Source organism: Anas acuta, chromosome 12 (genome assembly GCF_963932015.1).
Source record: "Anas acuta chromosome 12, bAnaAcu1.1, whole genome shotgun sequence".
Classification (NCBI taxonomy): Eukaryota; Metazoa; Chordata; class Aves; order Anseriformes; family Anatidae; genus Anas; species Anas acuta.
Window position 1 is genome coordinate 9,712,121 of NC_088990.1, and position 23,144 is coordinate 9,735,264.

The following is a 23,144-nucleotide window of genomic DNA, read 5'->3' on the forward strand; positions in this document are numbered from 1 at the left end:
CACAGCAGAGTATAACTTGCATCTTGATAATAGGAGTATAGTGAAAATCTTGTACACAATAGATTGCGCACAATCATTAAAAAATTGTTGGTTTTTGAAGGAAGTTCTTGACTTTAACTGACAGTATTTTAAGTCTTAAGATCAAACATTAAGATTCAGATGTAAAGTAGAAAAAAAAAGAAGACAACTCTTCTAATTGCCTCCACTTAGAAATATGAGAATTTGACTTAAGTTCTACACTGCAAAGTTAGCTAGTTATTGTGGTTTAAGCACAAAAACACACAAAACTGAAATTACGCCCTTTATGAAAACATTAACAGCAGATCTTAAATTTTGAAGCTCATGAAACTGTGAAATATAGTAATCAGAAGCCACAGAATACTATACTGAGTACATGTAAGTATCCAGCTGGCAGCTCTTTTCTTCCTTATTGCAAATGCTTAAAACCATTTTCCTAACACTGCGATAGAGCTTTATCATCTTGGCTAACAGTCAAATACATGCCTAAGTCTTTGCAGAACAATGGCCTAACACTGAGAGATACAGAAGTTGCAGAGAAAAAGATCTCAGCAGCAACAATGAAGAGGCAGGGAAAAAAAAAAAACAAAAAAGTATATTAAAGTTTATACTTGCCAGCATCAACAATTTACCTTTCTTATAGTGCAATGAAATTGCACTAGATTTCATTGTTATTCCTCGGATCTGTTCATCTTCTCTACTGTCTAGGTATCTAAGCTGAGAACAAAAACAAGAGAACAGGAGATAAATCTGTGGAATTGTTTTAAAAGTTACTCATCAACTGTCAAAGAGTGTAACTGCAAGAAAATAAGGTTTAGCAAGACTAGGAGTAGATTATTTACAATCCCAGCACACACACACCAGAATTTTGTTAAGAATGAGAGCGTAACTTTACCTTTCCTGCTAAGCGGCTAGAGATTATTCCATTGCTAGAGATCAGACAATCAGCTAGAGTAGTTTTACCTAAAAACAAAAAATAGATTACTTAATTTAAATAAACACAGACAATTGAAAAAGATGTGACAATACCACAAATGCTGACAACATCTTGTGTTCTAAGACAGAACCGCTCATCAACATCTCGTGTTCCACCAACATTAATAACAGCCAAGAAAATACAAAATAACAAAAAAAAAAAAAAAATCAAGTGACTCAACTTCACGTGTTAGGTGCCAACAAATTTATTTTTCAGAGTGGGTGTGCCTTTACCTGCTATGATCAGAGAAGTAAATGAAATAGCAAACCGTACTTCAGACCCATGACGTATCATGCAATTAGATAAGAGATTGATGTCATAAAACAAAAATTTATTATTTTCACCTCTGTAACACACTTCCACTAAATAGACGTAGAAATAGACCACCAAATGCATGCACATATTTAATTTATGCCGTCACTTGGCAACATCAAAATGGAAAACCTTCAGCTGTTTCAAGTTGTTAAATACTCCAGTGCTTAAAGGACAAGCTGCAGGAGGGTGAAATTAACGTGCAACAGACAAAATGTACTTCTCAGCGTCAGGATCACGCCGGTTTAAAGCCGAACCCACGAAGACGTACTGCTTACAACCACAGCGCCCCAAACACCTCACCACCTCCCAAACCACCCCCATCCCCCGTCCCACCGTGATCCACGTGCGCCAAGATGCAGATATTCCTGATCCCCGCCGTCTTCCTCTGGAGCTCCGCCATCCTCCCCGCGCCGGCCAGGACCATGGCTGGTACCCCTGTGAAGGCAGAGGCGCAGTCAAGTGACACGCGACACACGAGGCGACATTTTTCTAATTACCCGACCTGCGACCACGGCCACTCACGGGGCACAGACGACAACCTCACGCCACCTCCCCCCCACCCCAGACCCCTTCCCCCTGAGGTAACGCGCGCGCCCCCCACCCCCACCCCCACCTCACCTCACCTCAGCTCCCTGCCGCCCGCACCCGGAAGCCCGCTCCGGTTTTGCTCCGGTTCTGCTCCGGTTCCGCTCCCGCTCCTCCCCCCGTTGCCTGACGTTAGACGGAGGCCGGCCGGGGCCCTCCCGGTGCGACGCCGTTGCCATGGAGCGTCCCCACGGTGACCGCGGCGGCCGCGGGGAAGATGGCGCCGCCGCGCTGCCTCTGCGCCATCTGCACCTGCGGGTGAGCGCCGCGGCTCCCGGGGAGGGCTGAGGGGGGGAAGCGGGGTTGGGGGCTGGTGCCGGGACCCACGGGCGGCAGCAAGGGGAGCCGGCGGGTTTCGGGGGCGTGCTGCGGGTGGCACCTCATGGGTCGGGGTCCCCCAGGGGCACGGCTGGTGGGCACCCGGCTGGACTCGGCTGTGGGGTCTGGGGGCTCGGGTCAGCACTCCTCGTGATTTCACGTTCTTCCCTGTGCCCGCTTCAAAAACCAGAAGCGTAATCGTCCTGGAATTGGAACCTCATCACCACATTCAAGGATTCAGCCTTTTACATTAAATAAACAAAACCCCCGATATGCCAGAGAATTCATCCCGAGATCACGCGTGTCCCTGCTGAGGGCACGCATGAGACCTGAATAGCTCCTGAAGACCTGAGGAATTTTTTCTGCTTCAACAATCCTCCCATCTCACAATATTCGTGTCAGGAAAGTGGGCGAGTAACAGATCCAAAAGCCGTTATCTCTGGACCAAGCAGGTACCTCCCTCACCATACATTTTGGTGCAGGAGGTCTGTCTGTCTGTCTGTTCCCCAGCCATGTCCAACCCGTGGACAGAGGTACGACAGTGGCTGTGTGTAAAGCTTCAGACGGGTGGAGTTTGCCCCATAAATTTGTTTCAAAAGTTGTAGCTTAATGAGGAATTAGAGCACATTGTTTTCGTGGTGAGGTATCAGCTCTGGCTCAGGCTCCAGTACGAAGATGCTGAGGTAAGGCTATCAGACAGCAGAGAGCGAGCTTCTGCTCAGCTGAAAATTCTCAAGTCAAAGAACCACTGAAATAATACGAATTCGACTAGTTGAATAAAACTCGCACAAAACACGTGGTTTAAAATAAACATCACTGACGTCTTTGTAGTCAGTGAAACAAACCTCAGTTGTTCCTGGTTCAGCCAGCGCATTGTGTTTGCTGGGGCATAGCTGTGGAGGTTCTGTGTTCAGGGGAACTCTGGTCGCTTGGCACCGTTACCTGGATATTGCAGTGCATATAAGAAAGGATTTCAAAGGGAACAAAAACATTAATGCTTTATAGAAGTTATCATTTAATTATTTGCAGGAAATTTAATGGTGATATAACTACTGTTTCATTCTAAATATTAAAACAGGTTACACTTGCAGTTCAGAAGGAACTCAAAAAATTTCAACAAAAAACACTGAGAAATTTATACATGAGAGGGAGGATGTTCAAATCTGGGCTCTCAAGGAAGAATAAAGCCCCTAGGTAGATGAAGTCTCTGTACTCAGGAATATTTGTCTACCATAACCATTGTGATGTGCAAGAGCACAGAAATGTAGTTTTGCAATATAAAAATAAATTACTGCTTTATTTTCTCTATTTGCCAACCCTTCCTCATTTATTGCATTTTTGTTGTAATTTTCTTAAAAATCTAGATTCCTAAATAAATTTAAATTAAACGGAATAATTTTCTAAAATAGGGGACATATTAAACCTTCAGTCTGACAACACAAATACACGTAAACCCACTAAAATCTACCAGGTCTCCTGTCAACATTAGGAAAGCTGACGACCCTCAAAAAATACAACATTCACATGGATCTTTTCAGCCACATGTACCATAGCATGTACATCAGCAGTAAAAAAAAAAAAAAAAAAAAAAAAAAAGATTTTTCTATCTGTAATAACTTGTTTATGATAAGTATTAAAACTCCTCTCATTATTAGTCTAATTCTCTTGGAAGAAAATGCTCTGTGGGAAAATTTCAAGGCTCTTGCTGGCACTGTATGAAAAAACAACAGCGTGTGCCAGATCCTATGTAAGTGAAATTCACCATCATTCTGTTAAAATAATCAGAGCAATAGCATTTGGCACCAGAGACCCAGTAGGCTGTCAATTTTATCTTGCTGAGATTCTGTTCAGACATTATGAAAGTCACAAGTAATTAGTCTCCCTCAAAGAAGGGAAAGAATAATAATCCATCAAAGCAGGCATCTGTCAGTCATGGGGGAAAGCATGTTAGCACCACAGCCATTTGAATATCAGTAACTCTGGGGCTGAAGTTAAGATAACTGCAAGTAAGGCATTTAAAATATCCAGTTTCTCAAGGAGTTCTGGGCATATTGTAAGCAACATATTTCATTTATCAGAGCTGTAATTTGTCTTCTCTTGATTCTTAGCACAGAGTCTCTAGGGACCTGCAATGCCCCTATGCGATCAGTTTTAGGTAGTTGCTATCTAAATAAAAACTTGGTTTAAGTCAGACAACATCCAAAAGTGGATTTTTTGGTTAACTAAAAGAAGCAAACAACAACAACAACAAAAACAACACAACCAAATCTCTCCTTCAAATTTAACTTGCATTTATATTAAGGCAATTTTACAGAGTCTCTAAGCCTAAAATCTACTTTGGGATGTTGTCCTACCAACAGTCCTTTCACAACACAGGAAGGAGGATGTAGGACCCCTCTGAACAGTCACATCTGATCCTAAGTAATTTTGTGCATAGTTAGAGGCTGTTCCAAATTATTTCATATGCCAGAAATTACTTGGATCAAGGACACTCGATTCATCAATGAATTCTAAAGCAGTTACAAAGACTTCTTTCCTTGGAGATGTGCATCAGATTGCTTTACCAGACTTCATCTTTATGCTGAGCTACAGGCTCACTCTGCAAAGGTTGTTTTTCTGCTATCTGTTTCTGTTGTAGCATGCCCATTCAGCAATGGGGGGATGCTCTGACAATATTGCTTAGACAACAGTGACAGCTCAGTCTGTAAAGTCCTGTGATACCAAGGCAGAGGAGGTGTTTTGTTTGGTGATTGGTCTTCGGGATCGGCTTGTGGCAAAATAAAGATTGTCAAAAACAAAGTTTTTGTAGATGAGCATTCTTTGTTTCAAACTTGTTTAAACTGTATGCTTGAATATGCAAAGAACATGATTTGATACCATGTATTTCGACTGGCTTTTAAAACATATTCAATGGTTTCGTTCCTTAGCTCTTATTTTTAAACGTTATGTGACACAGCATGCCGTGTTTGTACTAAGAAATTTATTGCTATGGTAACAGCTGAATTTCATGGAATACGTAGTGGCAGGCAAGCAGCATGCTGAGAAATAGCGCTCTCATCTCCTTGTTTTCCTGCCTTTCCTGTTCTTTCCCTGCTGTGTTCTGAACAGGTCTCTCAATTGTTACTTGACTGTCCCTTGACTTTGATTGGAAAGGAGTAAGTACCCCAGGCTTTGAAAGGACGTGCCTTCTTAGGTAGGGCTACTTTCGTCCTCATTTATTGCCCTCCTCAGCTGACAAAGTCAGGTAGCCCAAACACCAGCTCTAGGGATCTCCAGTTCTAGATGACTCCTTTCAGTGTCTTGTCTTGTCCTTCCTGTTTCAGTATTTTATTTTACCCTGCTTTAATTAATTTTTAATTTCTACTTCATATTTAGTGCTAGCTAATTTTCTCTGCAGACTTTTGAACTATTCCTAGCATATCTGGCTTACTGTAACTTGAATTTGCACCCAGCAAGAGCTGTACACTTCTACTCTTCTAATTCTGTTGTCATTTTTCTGTTTAATTTACAGACTTTCCCAAGATTCATTTTTAAAGTTCTGCTTTATTTCCTGTTATTCCCCTGTGCTCGTATCTGGACCTGTCATAATTTATCTCCTTAAAGGATTAAATAATAATCCTATGTGAGCCAAAATAAAAAATTAAAACTATGCTTGCAATTTAAACTACTACAGAGATGCAAGCAACTATTATAAAAATTAAAGTGGATCTTGTATTTTCTTTATTGCTTGGAAAATCTTAACACATGCATTTTAATTTCATGCATATTTTACACAAAAAAACAAGGCATAAGTAACTAATTAATGCAAGTCATTATATACTTATCATCTTTGAACACAATGATGTCATTAAAATACGTATTACACCTATCAATCAGGTGCAATTAAAGTAACACCTATTAAGAAAAAGTGATGTCAACACTTTAAAAAAAAAATAGTTTGGGGGATAGTGGATTTAATCAGCACTTGGAAAAAAAGGTGCTGGAAAGTCAGAAATAGCCAGTGGAGTGATGGAAATGCAAGTGAGATTTCCTACCATTAAAACGTTAGTCAAAAGGGATTAATCAAGAGCTGTGGTGAAACGAAGCGAGTAGGTGCACAGAAGTAAAAGGATAAGAGATGAGGGAAAACAGTAAAAATGAGACAATTATCAGAGGAACAAGCAGAAGAGTTGCTTATTTCTACAAGTAAGAGTAGTAATATCATTAGAGATTAAAAAAAAGAGAGGAAAGCATCTTGATGGTAGCATTGTCTAGATGGCTAACATTAACTCCATTCATCTTCTGTATTCTGTACAAGGGGTGTACTGATACTGCTAATTACTGTTAGTATGCCATGCTCTGGGACCTGTACCATTAGCACGATATTTTGTGTTTTTGTTGCTCAGAAAAGACTTTAAACACTAACTACTGACATTGTTCAATCCTTCTCACTTGTTATTCATTCTCAGTAGATAGGACATGTTTTTTCCCCTTAAATGAAATTATTCAAAATGATCTCATCTGATGTGTTTTACCCAGGCGCCATCGCTGCCCTCATAAACCCACAAGGATTTATGATAATGGACAACAGCCGTGCCTCACAACAGAGTATGTGGAAAAATATCCCAAGTATAGCAACATCTCTCCTGCCCGGAGCCTTAAGCCAAAACAAGAGTACCAAGTGCATCGTGGGAAAATGGAAGGAATTACAACATTTAAGTAAACATTTTAAACCAACGTTTTAGAGTTACTTTATAAAGTTTCTCGTACTTTCTCATTTAAGGGGGGGACTGAATATTGTATTGCAATTGTTTTCAAAACACAATCATCGCATTCCTTAATCTTTTAGTATATTTAAAAGCAAAATTTTGAATGTAGAAATACATTTATCACAAAAGATCATAAAAAATAGTGAAGCAGACACACAAAAAGATTTGGATTCTCTACCGCCTCTTTTACCTGTAAAGAAGATCCCAAATTTTTGTCACTGTTCTGCCTGTTTTAGGAATCTAGGTCTCATCTAGCTTGAAAAGGCGTGACAAAGCAGGGACCTTTCTGTGGGACAGCTGTGGGATATTTGAGGTAGTGGGGAAAACAAAACATTTTAGAAAAAGATACAGGTATTTTGTGTTTTGTTCAGACTGTTCTAATGGGTTAGGATTTTGAAGAAAACCAACTGTGAAGGGGTTCAGTAGGTCTGTCCCATCAGTGCACAAATTCTGACGGCAAGCTTACAGAGTTAAAAAGCATCTTTCAAAAAGTTAGTAACAGAGCACTCATTCAGTATTTAATAATAATAACATGACATGAGCGTAACCTTTTCTTCTCCTTTATTTTATTTTATGCACTATGGGCAACAGGTGAAACTTCATTTCTGTTTATAAAAAAGCAAGAGGAACATGCAGAGAAACATCAAATGCCCTTCTGCAAAGCTGTTTGTGTACTACATGTACTGTTTATACACCTATATATATATAATATAAACCCATTTTATGTAATATGCCTGTATAAAAATGATCCATGAGATAAACAGAAAGAACATTTATTTCACTGTGTATATTCTGCTCTCCTCATGCAATTAGTAAATGTTGCCAAATATTGTCAAACACCTGTGGTAGTTTGATCTTGGCTCTGTTTCTGCTTTTTGGATCATTTCTTTGTAAAATTATAGCAACTTTTTCTATTCTCCTTTCAAATAGTTCAAAGAATATTTTTAATCTTGGAACAAGACTTGGAGTGTTGAAGAAGTTTTCTCACCTTAATAAAGGCTGCATCAGAGACCCTAAATTTATGTAGTATGGTTTCCTTTCCTCCTTGTTATCCTCTAACATATCATATTGATTAATTTTTCAGAGTAAACATTGCAAGTTGTTGTTTTTCCATATAATGGAAAAGTGACAAGAGTGATTTCATCACTTGTTAAAAATGTATTTTTAACAAGCGTTTCCCTCTTCCCCAATTCAGGTCTGATTATTTGCCATATGATACCATGAGACGACCTTTTCGTGTACAAGAAGAGTATAAACCAAAGACTGGAGAGAGAGAACTGGGAACCACATACCAGAAAGATTATAATGCTCATAAAATACAACCAGTGACATTAGTAAGACCTTTAGAGAGAAAACACACTATGGGAGGAAAATTGGATACCATACCAACATATCAAGGTAATAATATATGCTGCCTTTAGACAGAGAAATAAACAAAGATGAAGGTACTATTCTGAGTTATCTATGTTAGCAATGTGAAACTGGATTTCTTAGTTTGGGCTAGAGAGTAAAACATAATAGAAAGCGGGCAATAATGCTTTAATATGTTCAGCACTCCAGTTGTTTAGAGCTGACATTTATGGGTTCTAAAGAAAAAAACCTTCTCTAGGTTTCTTGGGGTAGAAGGAAACTAACATACACCTGCTAGGCTATCTCAGCTGTAAGTTGATTGTAATTAAATTGACAATATATCTTTCAGATAGTTTTAGCTCAGATAGCACAGTGTTTTTCCACAGGGTAGGTCAAAAGTTGATTTTCGACTTCTTTCTCCTGTATTGTATAGCTTGCATATCATCCTATTAATGATCTGTCTTGACAGAAGTTTTCCTATTACAAGCATCAGTACAAAGGCACTAAAGCTCCTTTAAAGACATTCTGGCAAGTAACTTTGATATTCTGCATAAAAGCATAAAAGTTTATATATAAAAAGTGTAACTCAATTTGTTACATGTACTGCATTGGACCCACAGTTAAAAGCATTTAAAAATAAATGATATGATCTACTAGGGATGCAAGGAAGAAAATCAAGATAGCAAGAGATAACAAAAACCAGATACAGCTATTAAAACAGGAAGTTAGAATGCTTGGTGCAAATGAACACAGGAGATAACTTAATAGGTACATGTAACATTTTCTCTTTTCTCAAGGAAATTGTCAAAATAAGGCATTGTACATTTTTCTTGTCTGCTTTTATCACACCAATAATAGAAGACAGGTTTATCATATCATAAACACACAGATAATATTACCATTCTCACTAACATCCATTTTCTTTGGTTTGCGAGGTTTAGTACAAGAAGTTGGTTTAATTTTAAAGGAATGCTCCTAAGTAATAAGACTTATATGTTATTTCTGTTGAAGTTTTTGAAGTTTTGTTTTTGCCTTAAAGATGACTATAGGTCATGGGAAGTTCAAAGAAGGGAACCTAGTAAGGTGGACCATATATACCATCCACCTACAGAGAAGTTTGGAAATTCTACTACATTTCAAGATGACTTTGCTCCTAGGGAACTGAATCCCAGACAAAGTTATAAACCTCCATGCGTGGCCAAACTTTCAGATGTGCCTTTTGATAGTACCACGAGCCATCGCATGTCTTATATTGCTCATCAACTGGCACCAAAATTTGTGAAATCGAAAGAAGAGTACAGGCCAAACAATCAACCCTTTGAAGATCTCACAACTCATCGGAATGATTTTAAAGGTCTAGCTGGGCCACTTGCTAAAAGCTGCAAACCTGAAAATGCAAAAGTCATATCCAATGCTCATTTTAATGGAGTCACTGAATTCCAGGATCGTTTTCAGCCATGGTTGGTCTCCTTGCCTGAGGTCCGCAAAACAAAAGAGTACATTCCTCCCCTAGGCAGCATGGATTTTAACTCCACAAGCCATCTTGATTATGTAAAACATGAGATTTCTCCTGCTGTCCCCATACGACCAATTTCTAATACAAGAATAACCAATGCTCCCTTCCAAGGGAATACTACTATGAAGGAAGACTTTAAAGCTTGGGATATCTGTCAACAAGAAATTATTAAGAAACAACAGGAAATTCCGAAACCCACAGGGAAATTCTATGATTTAACTACATTCAAATCTCATTACATACCACATCAGATCATTCCAGCACAAAGTTTCAAGCCTGCACACGTTATTCTTCCTAATCCAGCCCATTTTCAAGATGAAACCATGTATCGTACAGAATATACTCCGAAGAAACAGGAGATCTGCCCAGCAAATTATCCATCTCCTCCAGGTTATGTCTATATAAATACAGATTCTCATGGTCATAAATTTTTCCGCCAGCTTACACCTGAATTTTCTGAGTTAAATAGTAATCAAATTCCAAAGGAAGTAGCTGTTGTGTCATAATACTTAAATGTAATATTCTGAACGTCCTGGTGAAACAACTGGGATCTTTAGTTCTTTTTCTTTAAATCACATTAAAAGGGAATTAAATAATGCAAATTTTGTTTTTAAAAGCATTTAAACTGATAATTTAATGAAAATCAAAGGAAAACCAAAAATTTACTAGAAGACTTAAAGATTTGCCCGGTTTTGTAGGTATAATCTTACATGGAATCTACACTTTTTTGACTGTGCATTCTAATTTACTGGACTTTCCATATTTAATCATGTTTCATCTCAACATGCTTATACGTTTCTTTCTGATCTTCTGCAAGTCAAATGATTGTTTTTGCAAAATAGGAATGCTTTTTTTGAGAAAAGCTTTTTTTTTTTTCCCTAGTATTATAGGTTTATTTGCTTACTAACTAATTCATTTACATCTTTTTCATTTCATTAAGACTTTGAGTAATCTGATATGAGTTGTTGTTTTTTTTTTTCAAATTATATTATGAGATTACATTTTATCCCACCTAGGCATTTCTAAAAACCTGGGTTTTGCTTTGTCATTGTTACTTTCCTTCCACCTGGTTCAGAGTATAAAGATCACCTTGCAATTTCTGATAGCAATTAACAAGAAGTAACCTTGCTCTTTTTGTACATATACATGAAATCACTTTGACATACATCAGGTCTATAAACTCTAATCCCTAATTTGTCAGATACAAAACTTTGGACATGCTAAATGTGTCTCCTTCCCTAGTAATTTTTAAACCTGGTGTGCAAATTAAATCAAATTTCTCAAAGAGATTTCACAGATGGCTGTTTTTCAAGTTATAATTCAGATGGTCAGAAAGAAAATAGAAAAGGCTCAAAAACTTAACACCTATCCACAACGATTTTTGATCCTGCTACCTCATTTGTAAAGCTAAACAGCCTTTTATCACTGCAGAGGCAGTTCTAAAGAAAAAAATGGAAGAAAAAAAAAAAGTTGTATGTAGAAAAACGAAAAATAATGTAAAAGTTAAAACAAACAAAGTCAACTCAGATGCACCACCAAAAGCCTGGCTTCAGACCGTCTCCTCTTCAAAAATTACTTGTGACAAATATGAAGGAAAATAAATTTTAATAGAAATTGTATACATAGTGATTATGTTTCTGTATAAACTATTTAGAGTTCTCTCCCTATGTCTTTACCTGGTTTTGGTAAAACTAGATGAACTGATTTCAGTCCTGTTATATTCATGAGTTAAGCAAGTCCCAATAAATACTTTTTTGATTAATAGTATTTATCATTTTCTATCACAGTACTGCAATATGGCTTTTTTCAGTTTTGCACATCTTGTACATATTGTTATAGGAAAATCATTTGGGTTCTGAACACCTATGTACTAGTATTTCATAAAACAAATCACCCATGAGTAGACTAAGATCAGTGATGGAAAGATGTTGAAATCAGGAACTGGATTGTACACAAGGAAAAAACCCGAACTGAACATATTAGCTGCGTATAAAGCATTGCATGACAAAGCTCCAGAAAGTATTAGAGCATTGGTTATTTTTAGGTAATTTCTCTCTTTGTCCTATGTTTTTGTAATATGATACTCTGTTAATGAAACAACAAATCAATTAAACTTTTCTCACTGAAGATTATTCATTTCACCAGCTGACAGATGTGTTTTGGATTGGGCATGAGCAAAACCAATGTAAAGCTGTTATGTCCTAAAAACAGGACAGGACAAAGTCCAGTTCATTATCATCCTTCTGTACCTCAGAAGGTACAGATACATTTTCTTCATGAAAATTGAGTCATTCTCTGTCTAGCCCCAAGTGAAGAAACAGTCAAAACATCCCACAGTTATACCTGCCCAGCTCTATATCCTACACGCAATATGGGTACCTTGTGAGAAGTTTACAGAAACTCTTAATGTTCTCCCAGCTCTCCTTTCTAGGGAGGAAGAAAGACTCATTGAGAAATGCAACCTGAATCCATGAAGTTATGCATGCCTGTGTGTTCTGCTGAAAATGGCTCGTCCTCAGGGTCTACGAGTTAGCCCCAGATGCTTTTTGTAATATTCACAGCTGTTTTTGTAGTTAAGGCACTTCTCCCCCCCAACAAAAAAAATAAAATAAGTTAAGAAAAAAACAACACGTGGGTAGGCATTTGCTGCCACCTACCAGCACAGCACAAAATATTTTGAGAGGAAGTGAAGGGCATATTCAGACACATTTAACAGTTCCTCTGCAAATGTGTTTGAAGATTTTTTTTTTTTTTTGGGTGGAGGGAGCATATTCCCTTTCATTTTGCACTTAATGTTTTCCCCTAAATTTAATAGTAAAAGAGAACAGCCTTTATTAGATTACAGTTGAAAGAGCCACACCCTAGAGATTATGCTTCCAGGAAAAGCATCAAGTGATATTATAAACCTTTAGACAGTATTCAATATTTAAGGTCAACTTTTTCATAAGCAACATATTGAAATGCACAGAAAATGAACAGCAGGCTGGAAAACTAATATTTCTCAAAATAACAGCTGTTAAAAGAGTATTTTATGATGTCATGCTAAGCCAAGATGTAAAAGCGGAAGTTACTCGTGGATCCAATAGCTATTCCAAAAGTGCTCTTCATGCACTATGCTATATGTCATTACTATTTTTTTTTAAGACTACAGAGGAAGAATGAGTTGAGTTGGTGACAAAAAGAAAAGGAAATAGACCTGTGCCCTTTTGCAAGTGTTACCATCTAAGATAACTCTAAAACACTACTTCATTGCTAGGCATTTTCAACTTAAAATACTTACAGAAATCTTCTTTCTAAAGACTATATATGTTGGATATTCTGAACCAAATTTATTACTATAGCTATTGCCATCATCCAAGTATAAAACATAGAGCCGTTCTGTTGGCTCTAACAAGCTCAGTGCAGTACATGAAGGCCTGGCGAAGAAACAAAACTTTATTCCACCTTTTTGCAGAATCGCAATTCTTGATTTCAGTGAGTCAGAGTTGACTTATTTGGATCTCTGCAAAATCTCCTTCCCACTTTTTCAGTCAGGTAACATCTATGCTGCCTCTTAACAGCAGTGCAAAGCTGAGAATCTGTCTGGTAACTGTCAAAAATAAGAACTAATCTTAGCTTTGAAAATCCTAGAATTATGGACATGGTAGAATAGAACAATCCTTGGAATAAAAGCACAGCTACTGTGAAAATCACAGTAATAAAAAATCTCTGGGAAATCAAGATGTTGAATAATCAAAGTAGAGTTTATTTCAGAAGTATCAAAACTACGTTCAAGGAAGCTAAGTATTAGACATTTTCAGTTACTGGAGAAACAATAAAATAATCTACAGAGGAATGTCATGCTAAGTGCAATAACAAACATTTACAGCACTGCTTCTGTATATCATGCATACTTAACCAAAGACAAAATTAAAACAACAAAAGAATTCTATGTGTTAACATTTGAAAACTTTAAATATAAAGGAAAAACATGAATAAGAAATTTTGGTAATAAGAAAAAATATATGTCCAAAAATCTTTATTAAACACTGTACAAAACAAAATATTGCACTTTTAAATCAGACAATAAATATCTACAAAAGTATCTTACAAATGTTTTTCTTTTAATTTAAAAAAAAAAAAAAAACTGCTTAAACAATCAAGACCCATTGCTGATTAAAAAGGTAATGATCAGGAATATCCTCTCCTTGCAGTCAGCCTTGGACACGATAGTCCACATTAAACATTTTCTATACAGTAGTGCTAATCTAATTTTCAGTGATGCAAACCCATTGTGCAGGAATGCTGCTTCTAAAACTGTCTGACAGCATGCCCACTAATTAGAATGTAGTGTGGTTCAGTAATGTAACACCAGATCCAAGTCAAGACTCACGTTCGGCCTCCAACATGTGCAGTAGTGTGGAAAAGAAAAACATACAAAAGAAAAAGCTGTCTGCTGCCTCCTATGGGGTTCTCTGCTTACAGCCCAAACGAAACATCATCTGTGATGCAGAAAAATAATATACCCAGGAATATTGTAATCAGAATTTGTCAACTTGCAAAGACTTGCTTGGTTCATGCCCATGATGAAAAGTCATCTTGATGGCAAATTCCTCAAAATAGACTTTCTGCACTTGTCTGTCTTCATAATTAATATTTCTTTATATTAATAAAGTATTAATAAAGTTTTCAAGACAGAAAATCGGACAGGCATGTTTGGCTAATTACTGGCTCTCCATTTGACTACATGCAAGAGAACAGTGCTCACAAATGTTTCTTTCACAGCTCTGACAAGAAAGCCTTGTTTCTAATTTAAAATCAGTAGAGAAGTCTGATCATGCCAGAACTTCGATTGTACTTCATTCAGTGACTGGAGCAGAAGATTGGAAACAATGGAAAATGACATTTCATTTATTCAAAACAGATCTATTGCTGTTTTGAAAATTATACCAGCATCTACAATGTCTTTTACTGCATGCACATAAATACAAGCACAAAAAATGAAATGTACTTCTGTGCATCCATCTGACAGCTACTCTCAGTAAAACATCCTGTGAGACTGACCCTTAGGCTCTTGCTGGTTATGAAAATGAAGTAACTGCCAAAAAGTTTACAGCTACTAGCCACAGCTTCTATGAATTCAAAAATCATGTTAAATTTGATAAAACAATAAAAACAAAAACTAGGGGTCACTCATTGCTGCATTCCAAAATTATTCATAGGATTTTGTGACTGTGTTTCTCAGAAGTTATAAACAGTAAGCACTACCTGGTGCTTTTAAAGATAATGTTATTCCCCTGATAAAATTATAACATGTTGGCCTGTAAAATTTTACAGATGATTTGCCATGTTACTATCTTCCTTATCCAGACACAAAAATGTTTAAAACATTGTTTAAAATGTTTAAAAGTTCCATTACAGAGTGGATAATAAAAGATCCCAGAAAAAATACCCTGTCCAGCATATCAATCTGCAATACTGTTTTTTCATTAGCCCCATGTTTCCATTTAACTGTTATGACTAATGTCTGATTTATTTACAAGTATATAATTTGAGCAGGCTAGTGTAATGAACCTCTCTTCTCATCTCTTCACTGCAGCATCATGAACTTTCCATAGAAGAGTTACATTTCTTGACATGACCGACAACATCTTTGTTTGTAGATGTCTATCAAGCATAACTTTAGCTGCTTTACAAATGTACAGTAGTGAGTTGTATCCTTGCATTCGCCTTCTGAAAAATATATTTAAATATTAAAAGACTTTATAATGGACAAAAGATAAATAGTAGAACTAATCATCATAATTGTAAACAACTGATGAATTCCTGGTAGCTTTGTAATTATTTTACTTGGCATTTCTGAGAACAGCTAAAGTAGGTCACAAATAAGAGGTGTGATCTCACTGCATTTATTTTAGAGAACTACCCCACCTTTCAGGAATTAGCAGCTTGCTCAGAGGCTCATGAATGAGTCACAACTGGCAGACATGTAGGAAGTTTGCATAAAAACAACTTCCTAAAAATCCTGTTTCTAAAAGTGCTTTTGAGGCTTTAATATCAAACTGGCCTAGTCGTGAAGAAAAATAACCCCAGCATTACAAAATGTTCTTGGAGAGGTAAGTTTTACCTTTGAGATGTACAACCAAATGCTTGTAAAATCATCAGTGTACAATGGTGAGTCACTAATATAAATGCTACAAACTATTACTATGCTCAGATATAAATAAATATTTACATACTGCCACAGGATGTGACATTGCAGTGCTGCCAGGTCACTGGTCTCTTCTTCCATCCACAATACTGATCAGCCACAGGTTGGTTGTTCTTTCTGTGTACACAATACACTCGTCTTGACTGAAATCCACTCCCACAGTCCACACTGCAAGGCCTCCAAGGCCCTGTCCGCCAATAGACGTCGCATGCCTCTGAAGAACAGTTTCTTCTGACAGCAGGTCTGCAGAGGAAAACGAATGGCAGCTAAATGTTTGCAGTTGTGCTAAACGTTTATTCACAGAATCACAGAACCACAGAATGGACCAAGGGCCAGAAGGGACTCTGCTCATCACACGGTAAACTAGGCCACGTTGCTCAAGGCCATCTCCAGTCACGTCCTTAATATGTCCAAGGACAGAGACTCCTAAACCTTTCTGGGCAGTCTCTTCCTGTATCTGAGAACCCTCAGAGTACAAAGTTTTTCAGAAGTTGAGTATGTGTACTTCAAATCATGCCCATTCATCATGCCTCACTCATGACAAAAGACAAGCCCCTATTAATGTGAACCAGATCCTAAAACCTGGAACAGAAAAAATGTTTTACCTTTAGGAAATTTTATTGACCCTGAATTGTTGCATTGTGGATACTGCAGGTGCTTTTTATCCATAAACTCTCTCATAAACACAAGTAACATTTCCATGCTGACACAGAATTGTATCAGAAGAGAATTAGCAGTAATAAGAAAGTTATGACAGATCACTCCAATTTCTGCTTTCTTTGGGAATCAAGATTCTATCACTTTTTCTAGCATTGTCATTAGCACAGAGGAGGACACTGATCAAATTCATTACCCGCCTTGGGTTCCTGAATTTGTCCAGTGTACACAAAGGGATGACTTATCCTCTCCTATCTTGTGTTTGATTCGTAAGAAGACTTTGAATATTTATACTGCATTGATGATATTGTATCTTTAATTTGATGTATAGAGACTCTTAACTTGTACTGCTTTGAACTGTATACCTCTTTCTTTCATCGCAAGAAGAATTTGGCACCAAAGATCCATTATGAAGTTGACATACAAAGTGGCGATGCTGTAAACCTGTAGGGTGGCCTATACAGCGACCAGAACACTAAAAAGAGACAAAAGGGTGAGAGGAAAGAAAAAGAAACAACTAAGTTAGTAATGACAGAATCACCCTTCTAGGCAGTTATCCAATTGCCCAACAGAGTCATAATTCTCTATCTGTATCTTCAACACCCAGTTCATATTCTCAGTTCACAGTATCTTCTCCAAGATACTGGCTTTCCTACTGAACCATAAAGCTAAATCTATCATCTATTCTCTCATCCTTTCTGTAACATTCTTTCTCCAACTCTGACAAATACAATCTTGCCTTGCTAATAGCTGTATCCAGAATGTGAAAACAGCATTTCTCCATCATTACTTTGTTCATTGAATACTAAATATTGCATTAATAATTGTCAGTTATATCAAAATTAACACAAGTTTGCTGCACAAATGAAGATACAATAGGAAAGCAAAGTTCTCTGTATTGTATAATGACAACTGTTTCTGAAGCACACATCTTTCTTTGAGCACTTCACAAGTTCTGCTATGTGAACTGTGTATTTATAAGACTGCAATAAAAGCAATATACTAGCTTAAAAACAGAGTATGTAATAATGGATTAGCTTATAAAACTGAAACTAATATTTGGTTTTCGGGTCACATTCTGCTTATATTTCCTTCTCTTTGATGAACAAAATTAACACAAACTGAAACAAGGATTTGTAATTCACTGTACTGAAAGGCAACTACAACTAGTGCCACATAGCTCTTATGTGCAATAGAATACAGATGTTCAGACAGTGGTATGATGACACTGATGTGCTTTTAGAATATAAGGAGTTTCCAGACAAACTGTATAACTTACTTGTCCTTTTGTCTGTGTTGTCCCTGATGAACATGAATAACCCATACAGGGTTTTCTTCCCACAGGACGATCCTGGTGCACACAAGCATCTGGTAGGAGTGTCACCACACTCCCGTTGGCTTTTACTTGTTGACAAGTTATTTGGCGATAACAAAATCCATTACCACAAGTTGCAGAGCACTCAGACCACGGACCAGTTACCCACCTACAGGATGCAGAGACATTTACAGCAGATATGAAAGCGCTGGAACCTTGCTGGTAGTTTGCAGTGATAGTAGTGGTAGTTTGCAAATAAAAATCAAGACAACCTGCCTTTGTAAGTTTCAGGTGGATAAATAGAACTTTGATGTGAGAAAAGGTAGAGTACGCTCCTTCAGTTGTTATGCATGATCTTATAAACTTGGTTACCTGATGACTTCTAAGATGTATTGTAGCTCAATATACGCTGACTGAAGTTACACTGTTTGTTACCCAGAAGGTTATATTAGGTAAACCCTATAGGCCCTGATGGATTTATCATTTTTGCAGGAAGCACAGCATGCTATTCCATAACTTGCAAAATGGATGGTACTGATTTAGTTACTACTAACGTAGCAGGTGTCATAACTCATCCAAATTTATTACATCAGGATCCTGCTAGATAATGGCCGAAGGAGAACATTTTATTTATTGATTAGAAGTTGCAGAGATTTATTTTGCCTTTGCAGCTAAGAACAATACCAGGGAAGCAGCAAGTGGTAATATAATTTATTCTACTTCATCTTTTCATAAATCTAGGCTAGAAAAATGGAACGGGACTCTACTTGTAGCACAAATGCAATAACAGGAAAAATATTCTGTTCTCTTTAGCAATTATGTCATTTTCTTACAGTCAAAAAGCTCATATCAATTCAAGGAAGTTTAATCTTTTACAGTCTGGACTCTTATTTTTTTCTCCTTTTTAAAGCTCAAGCACTTTTGCAAATATTTGGTGCAATGTATGCACAGCAACTCAACAATGCACAAATTTGGCAAACACTTAAAACACAAGTTAAATACATGCTTAAACCCTTATATTTGCTTAACTATACTTGTATGCTATGCTGGAGAGAAGTGAATTAAACACATGCAAGATATTTTGAATAATAAAGGCCCATGACACTGACTGTACATCTGAAGCTTATATAATTCTAGATACTCTCTAAACAGTTGCTGTAGGAAGAAAGATGCAAAAATCAGGGAACAGGGAAATGGAAGGGGAAGTCTGACCAATTTGCACTTCTTTCCCTGGTCAGTATTCACGGCATAAGGGGAGACCTTGGAGGCATCCGACACAAGGCTCTTTTCCAGGCACCTGGTATGTTCCTCCTGTATAGGAAGCATGGGCTACTTCATAACACAAAAACAACTTATATGGTAACACACATGTAATTTTAAGTATCATTAACCTATGTTAGTATACACACAATTTCTTTCTACGGATTAGCACACAAAGCCAAATTAAAAGCCAAATAAATCTAAGCAATTTAATAAGGGAGAATTTAGTATGTTTAACTGCCTGAAATAACTGCTTAATTTTTATGGTGATTACTCTGGCTTCAGTGTTATTTAGATCATTAAGTCACACACTGCAGCCCACTCAATGCATGTCCTTCACTTAGGGGAGCACTGGGCCCCCAAGTATCCTCATAATTCTGTCTCATTGCTCTGAATGGACAGATTTTAGAGGGAAACCTGCAGCTGAGTCTATGTTTCAAACTATTAGTTCTATTTTAGTATTTTTCCACTGGCAAAAAGTTCACTTGTTATGGGCTGGCTGGAATACAGACTCGCAATTTAGGATGATCTGTTTTTTTGGCTGCTAATAAAGAAATATAAACAAATTTCTCCCGATATTTATCTGTTGCTATGTTTTCTGTATTTAGAAAAAGATTTTGGAACATACTGGCAAGATGCACTCCCACAATGTCAGTTAAGGTCTTAACACTTCTCTCCAAAAATTTTCCAGTGAGGGACAACTCCAAAATGTGTGCATGACTTTTCATCCCTCGTGGATTTTATGTTGCTGACAGTGATGGCCAATCCTTTTAAGCAACGGAAAGCAATTTTTTTTGAGGATGCCTGTGGGATTTCCTGTTAAAAACCTAAAGCAACGCTTTGCTGAGCTGGAACACTCAGTGCAACCCACCAAATCCGTATGTAACATTTTGGAATAAGATGTTGTGGTGGTATACTAGCCTGTGATATAAATATTTTCTGCTCCAAAATCACACAGTACACTAGTTTATCCAGACAGAAAATTGGCAGAAAAGCGCATGCAAGGAGTGTGACACTGTGGTGAGGAGGCAGTGGAGTCAAAATAGGCATTCCACAGTAAACACACTGCTCTGAGCTTCTCTGCTAGTGTGGAAGGAGAGGAGGTGAACACCAGGTTCCACTCATGAGCATATCAGCTGCTATAAACATGAGTTTTCTGTCAGGGCATTGACACAAATTCCACAAAACTAGCACATCACAGTATCTCAGAGAAGCTTCCAGCTTTGCTTTCAAATGCAGGAGCAGCAAGATTTGCTGCAGCAGCATGTTGTACACACAGCTAATTTATTCAGCCTAATCAAGAGTTCTCCTGCTTGCTTGTGATCCATTTCACACCTCTCTTGCTTTAGGATTCATGATGAAATAATACCCACAGTTTAGACTTGCAGTACACAGAAACAACTTCAGGAGATTTTAAGTGTGTTTTGACACAAATAGAGCACATGGAAATATGGTAGAAAGGAGTTTACCTGGCAGGGCAGTCATCTATGTTGCATGACTGGTAAATAATCCCTGGCTTTTGCAGATGTCCGCATAATGATTCGTTTACTTTTTGCTTCTCTGAATTCACGCACTGTGGACTTCTGGAGCAGGTGCCTGAATTGCCACAACTAGCAGAACAAGTGCTCCACTCAGCATATTCCCATTTATAATCTAATTATCAGAGAAGAAAAGCAATTGTAAGCAGTGTGAGAGAGAGATACTATACATTGTAACTGCATCACATTTCAATTGATATGACAGCATATTGTGTAAGGTAGACAGACACCATGTTCTCTGTAGAAAAGCAAGTATTTCAGCCTTGTGAAAGGGGACCATAAACCAGAGTAGAATTTAGTCCTACCCAGCTTCCTCTAAAGTTCAGTCTTTACATATGAGCATGAAGCTCTCTAGAAGGCAAATGGGATCAGCACATGTGCACTTGCAGGGCAGAACCTGGCTCACAGTAGGAACTGATGAACTTCTTTTAAAACTTTCATAACATTTTTATACAATGAGCATTAAAAAGAGGAAATTGTAAATCAGGCTCTTAAAGTTTCCTGCTGTTCTACAGCAAGTTTATTCTGAAGAAAACTCATCTTACTCCAGACACTTCACATAATTTCAAGATTTAAGAGAAACCTATACTAAACTATAGAAAATTACTTAATGCATAAATAATTTGCTACTGGGGCATCTGGCAAGATGAAAATGAAATTTGTTTTAAAGACCATTTTATATTAAAAATCAATCACCTCTAACAATTACTACCTTTATATTTAGTCACAATTCCACACTTACCCCTTCCCCCCAATTTTTTTTTGACACTTGGTAAAAGATGAAGTACCATGCAATGTTGACAGATTTTTATGTGATCACAGAAGGAGTCAGATTTTTCTGTAATAACCAAGAATAATTGATAGCTACCAGCTGTGTCCACAGGCTCACTCTTCCAGCACATAATGAATTCTTTAACTTATTGTTTTTCAATGTTTCCTTATTACTTCTGGGTTTCTTAAAATAATACAAAAGGGTCCTTTTCAAAGTAGAAACAGTTAAATTTACTGACTGCAACTATGATGGAGGGACTGTATTGTTTGTTTAACTAGGATGATACTGCTCAGAAGTGCCCTCAATATGCCTACTGTGCAAAAACCACCGAAGGAGATTTTGCAGTCTCAAAAAGGGATAGGTATTGCAGTGATGAAACGTTCACATAAGCAACAATCAGAGTTAAGGCTCCTGCCTGGAAAATGGAATCCCCAAAAATACTGAGAAGCCTCACTGGAAAGGGCATTAGGCAACCAAAAGGCAGTTGCAGCTGGAGACCAGTGATTGATAGTTTGATACCTGGCTAGACCCACTCAGAAATTCCAGCTTTAATGAGATCTGTATTAGTACCAAGGCCTGGATACATTTTTTGATAAACTCTATAGGGATATTTTATGATTAATTTCGTTAACATTTTGATTTACTTTTCATTTCATACTTATTATGAAAATAGCTACCCTTTATCTATGACTTTAACTCTGCTGCCCCATGCGTACAGACCCAGTCCTGCTCATACAGGTAATCCCCTGGCAGTCACTGGGAATACACTCCTATACAGCAGAGGGGATTTGCAAGTTCCGATCTTAAAGCTTGTTTCAGTCCTTATCACATAAACAGTAAGCTGAATCATATATAAATCATGTATGAGAACTTTCAATTTCAACAGATACTTTTCAAACCTGTTTTGCATTCTCTGCAAAACACTGGCTTATTGTTGGGTTGTTTTTTTTTTTTTTTTTTTTTTTTTTTTTTTTAAACTGTGAGTTGGAGTTTGATGGTTTTTGCTGCCAGAATCTTAGAATCTACATTCTTTACTCTATTTTTAAAAGCCCATCAATTATAACATAATTACTTTCCAAATCTCTTTAAATATTTACAAACTCCATAAAACGTTTGAAGACACAGTTGATTGTCCTGCTGGTGCACATGTAAGACATGTGCTCTGCAAATTCATCTACAATTCTCAGTTCCACATTTTAAAACCTATTAATGGAAATGGAGTTTTGTGCAAGTACATTACATTGGAGGACATTACAAAATGTTCTTGAAAATTTAAAACTGAAATTGATAATGAGTATGCAGCATGCTCTACTTACTACACTGATATGTTTAGGGGTGACTACAGTAAGATGGCAACCACATTATTGCAACCATATCACTTTGCATGACATCAAAAAATAACAATTAACATTATTTTGATTATAATTAATATATTTATAAAGATAGCCTCAAAGTCAGTTTTCTTTCTTTTTGGTGGGCTATTATGGTAGCAGTTTGCATGATTTGCTGAAGAGGAAGTTCAGAAAAAACACCTGATTTAAAATTGTTTAAAGCAGCAAAACACCAAATTGGGCTACATCCTCTCA

General features: G+C 37.2%; 3 protein-coding genes across 12 annotated transcripts in view; 1 reads left to right on the forward strand and 2 right to left on the reverse strand.

The window, feature by feature from the left end:
- The window catches only part of EFL1 (elongation factor like GTPase 1), a 70,624-nt gene extending 68,558 nt beyond the window's left edge, over positions 1-2,066 (reverse strand). The window contains exons 1-4 of the mRNA XM_068695214.1: positions 1,933-2,066; positions 1,643-1,744; positions 914-981; positions 651-735 (exon numbers count right to left, since the gene is read on the reverse strand). Of these exons, the coding sequence (XP_068551315.1) occupies positions 651-735; positions 914-981; positions 1,643-1,733 (244 nt within the window). The 5' untranslated portion in view covers positions 1,734-1,744; positions 1,933-2,066. The remainder of the gene's footprint in view (positions 1-650; positions 736-913; positions 982-1,642; positions 1,745-1,932) is intronic.
- SAXO2 (stabilizer of axonemal microtubules 2) lies at positions 1,984-13,563 on the forward strand. Of its 3 annotated transcripts, none has more exons than XM_068695215.1 (4): positions 1,984-2,152; positions 6,731-6,910; positions 8,156-8,358; positions 9,350-13,563. In XM_068695215.1, exons 1-4 carry the CDS (start codon positions 2,112-2,114, stop codon positions 10,330-10,332), a joined length of 1,407 nt encoding a protein of 468 aa, XP_068551316.1. In that variant the 5' UTR covers positions 1,984-2,111; the 3' UTR covers positions 10,333-13,563. The 3 variants fall into 3 exon arrangements, with proteins under 3 accessions (XP_068551316.1, XP_068551317.1, XP_068551318.1); XM_068695216.1 differs by having other exon boundaries at positions 6,731-6,799; XM_068695217.1 differs by lacking the exon at positions 1,984-2,152 and adding an exon at positions 2,547-2,745.
- Positions 13,551-23,144, reverse strand: part of ADAMTSL3 (ADAMTS like 3) — a 188,830-nt gene continuing 179,236 nt past the window's right edge. For 7 of the 8 annotated variants that reach the window (XM_068695210.1, XM_068695209.1, XM_068695211.1 and 4 more), the window contains 5 exons: positions 20,718-20,901; positions 17,953-18,157; positions 17,039-17,148; positions 16,045-16,259; positions 13,551-15,538 (listed from right to left, as the gene is read on the reverse strand). In XM_068695210.1, coding sequence (XP_068551311.1) covers positions 15,429-15,538; positions 16,045-16,259; positions 17,039-17,148; positions 17,953-18,157; positions 20,718-20,901 — 824 coding nt within the window. In that variant the 3' untranslated portion in view covers positions 13,551-15,428. Of the gene's footprint in view, positions 15,539-16,044; positions 16,260-17,038; positions 17,149-17,952; positions 18,158-20,717; positions 20,902-23,144 lie in introns of those variants that run through there. The other variant, XR_011100541.1, reaches the window with a different exon arrangement.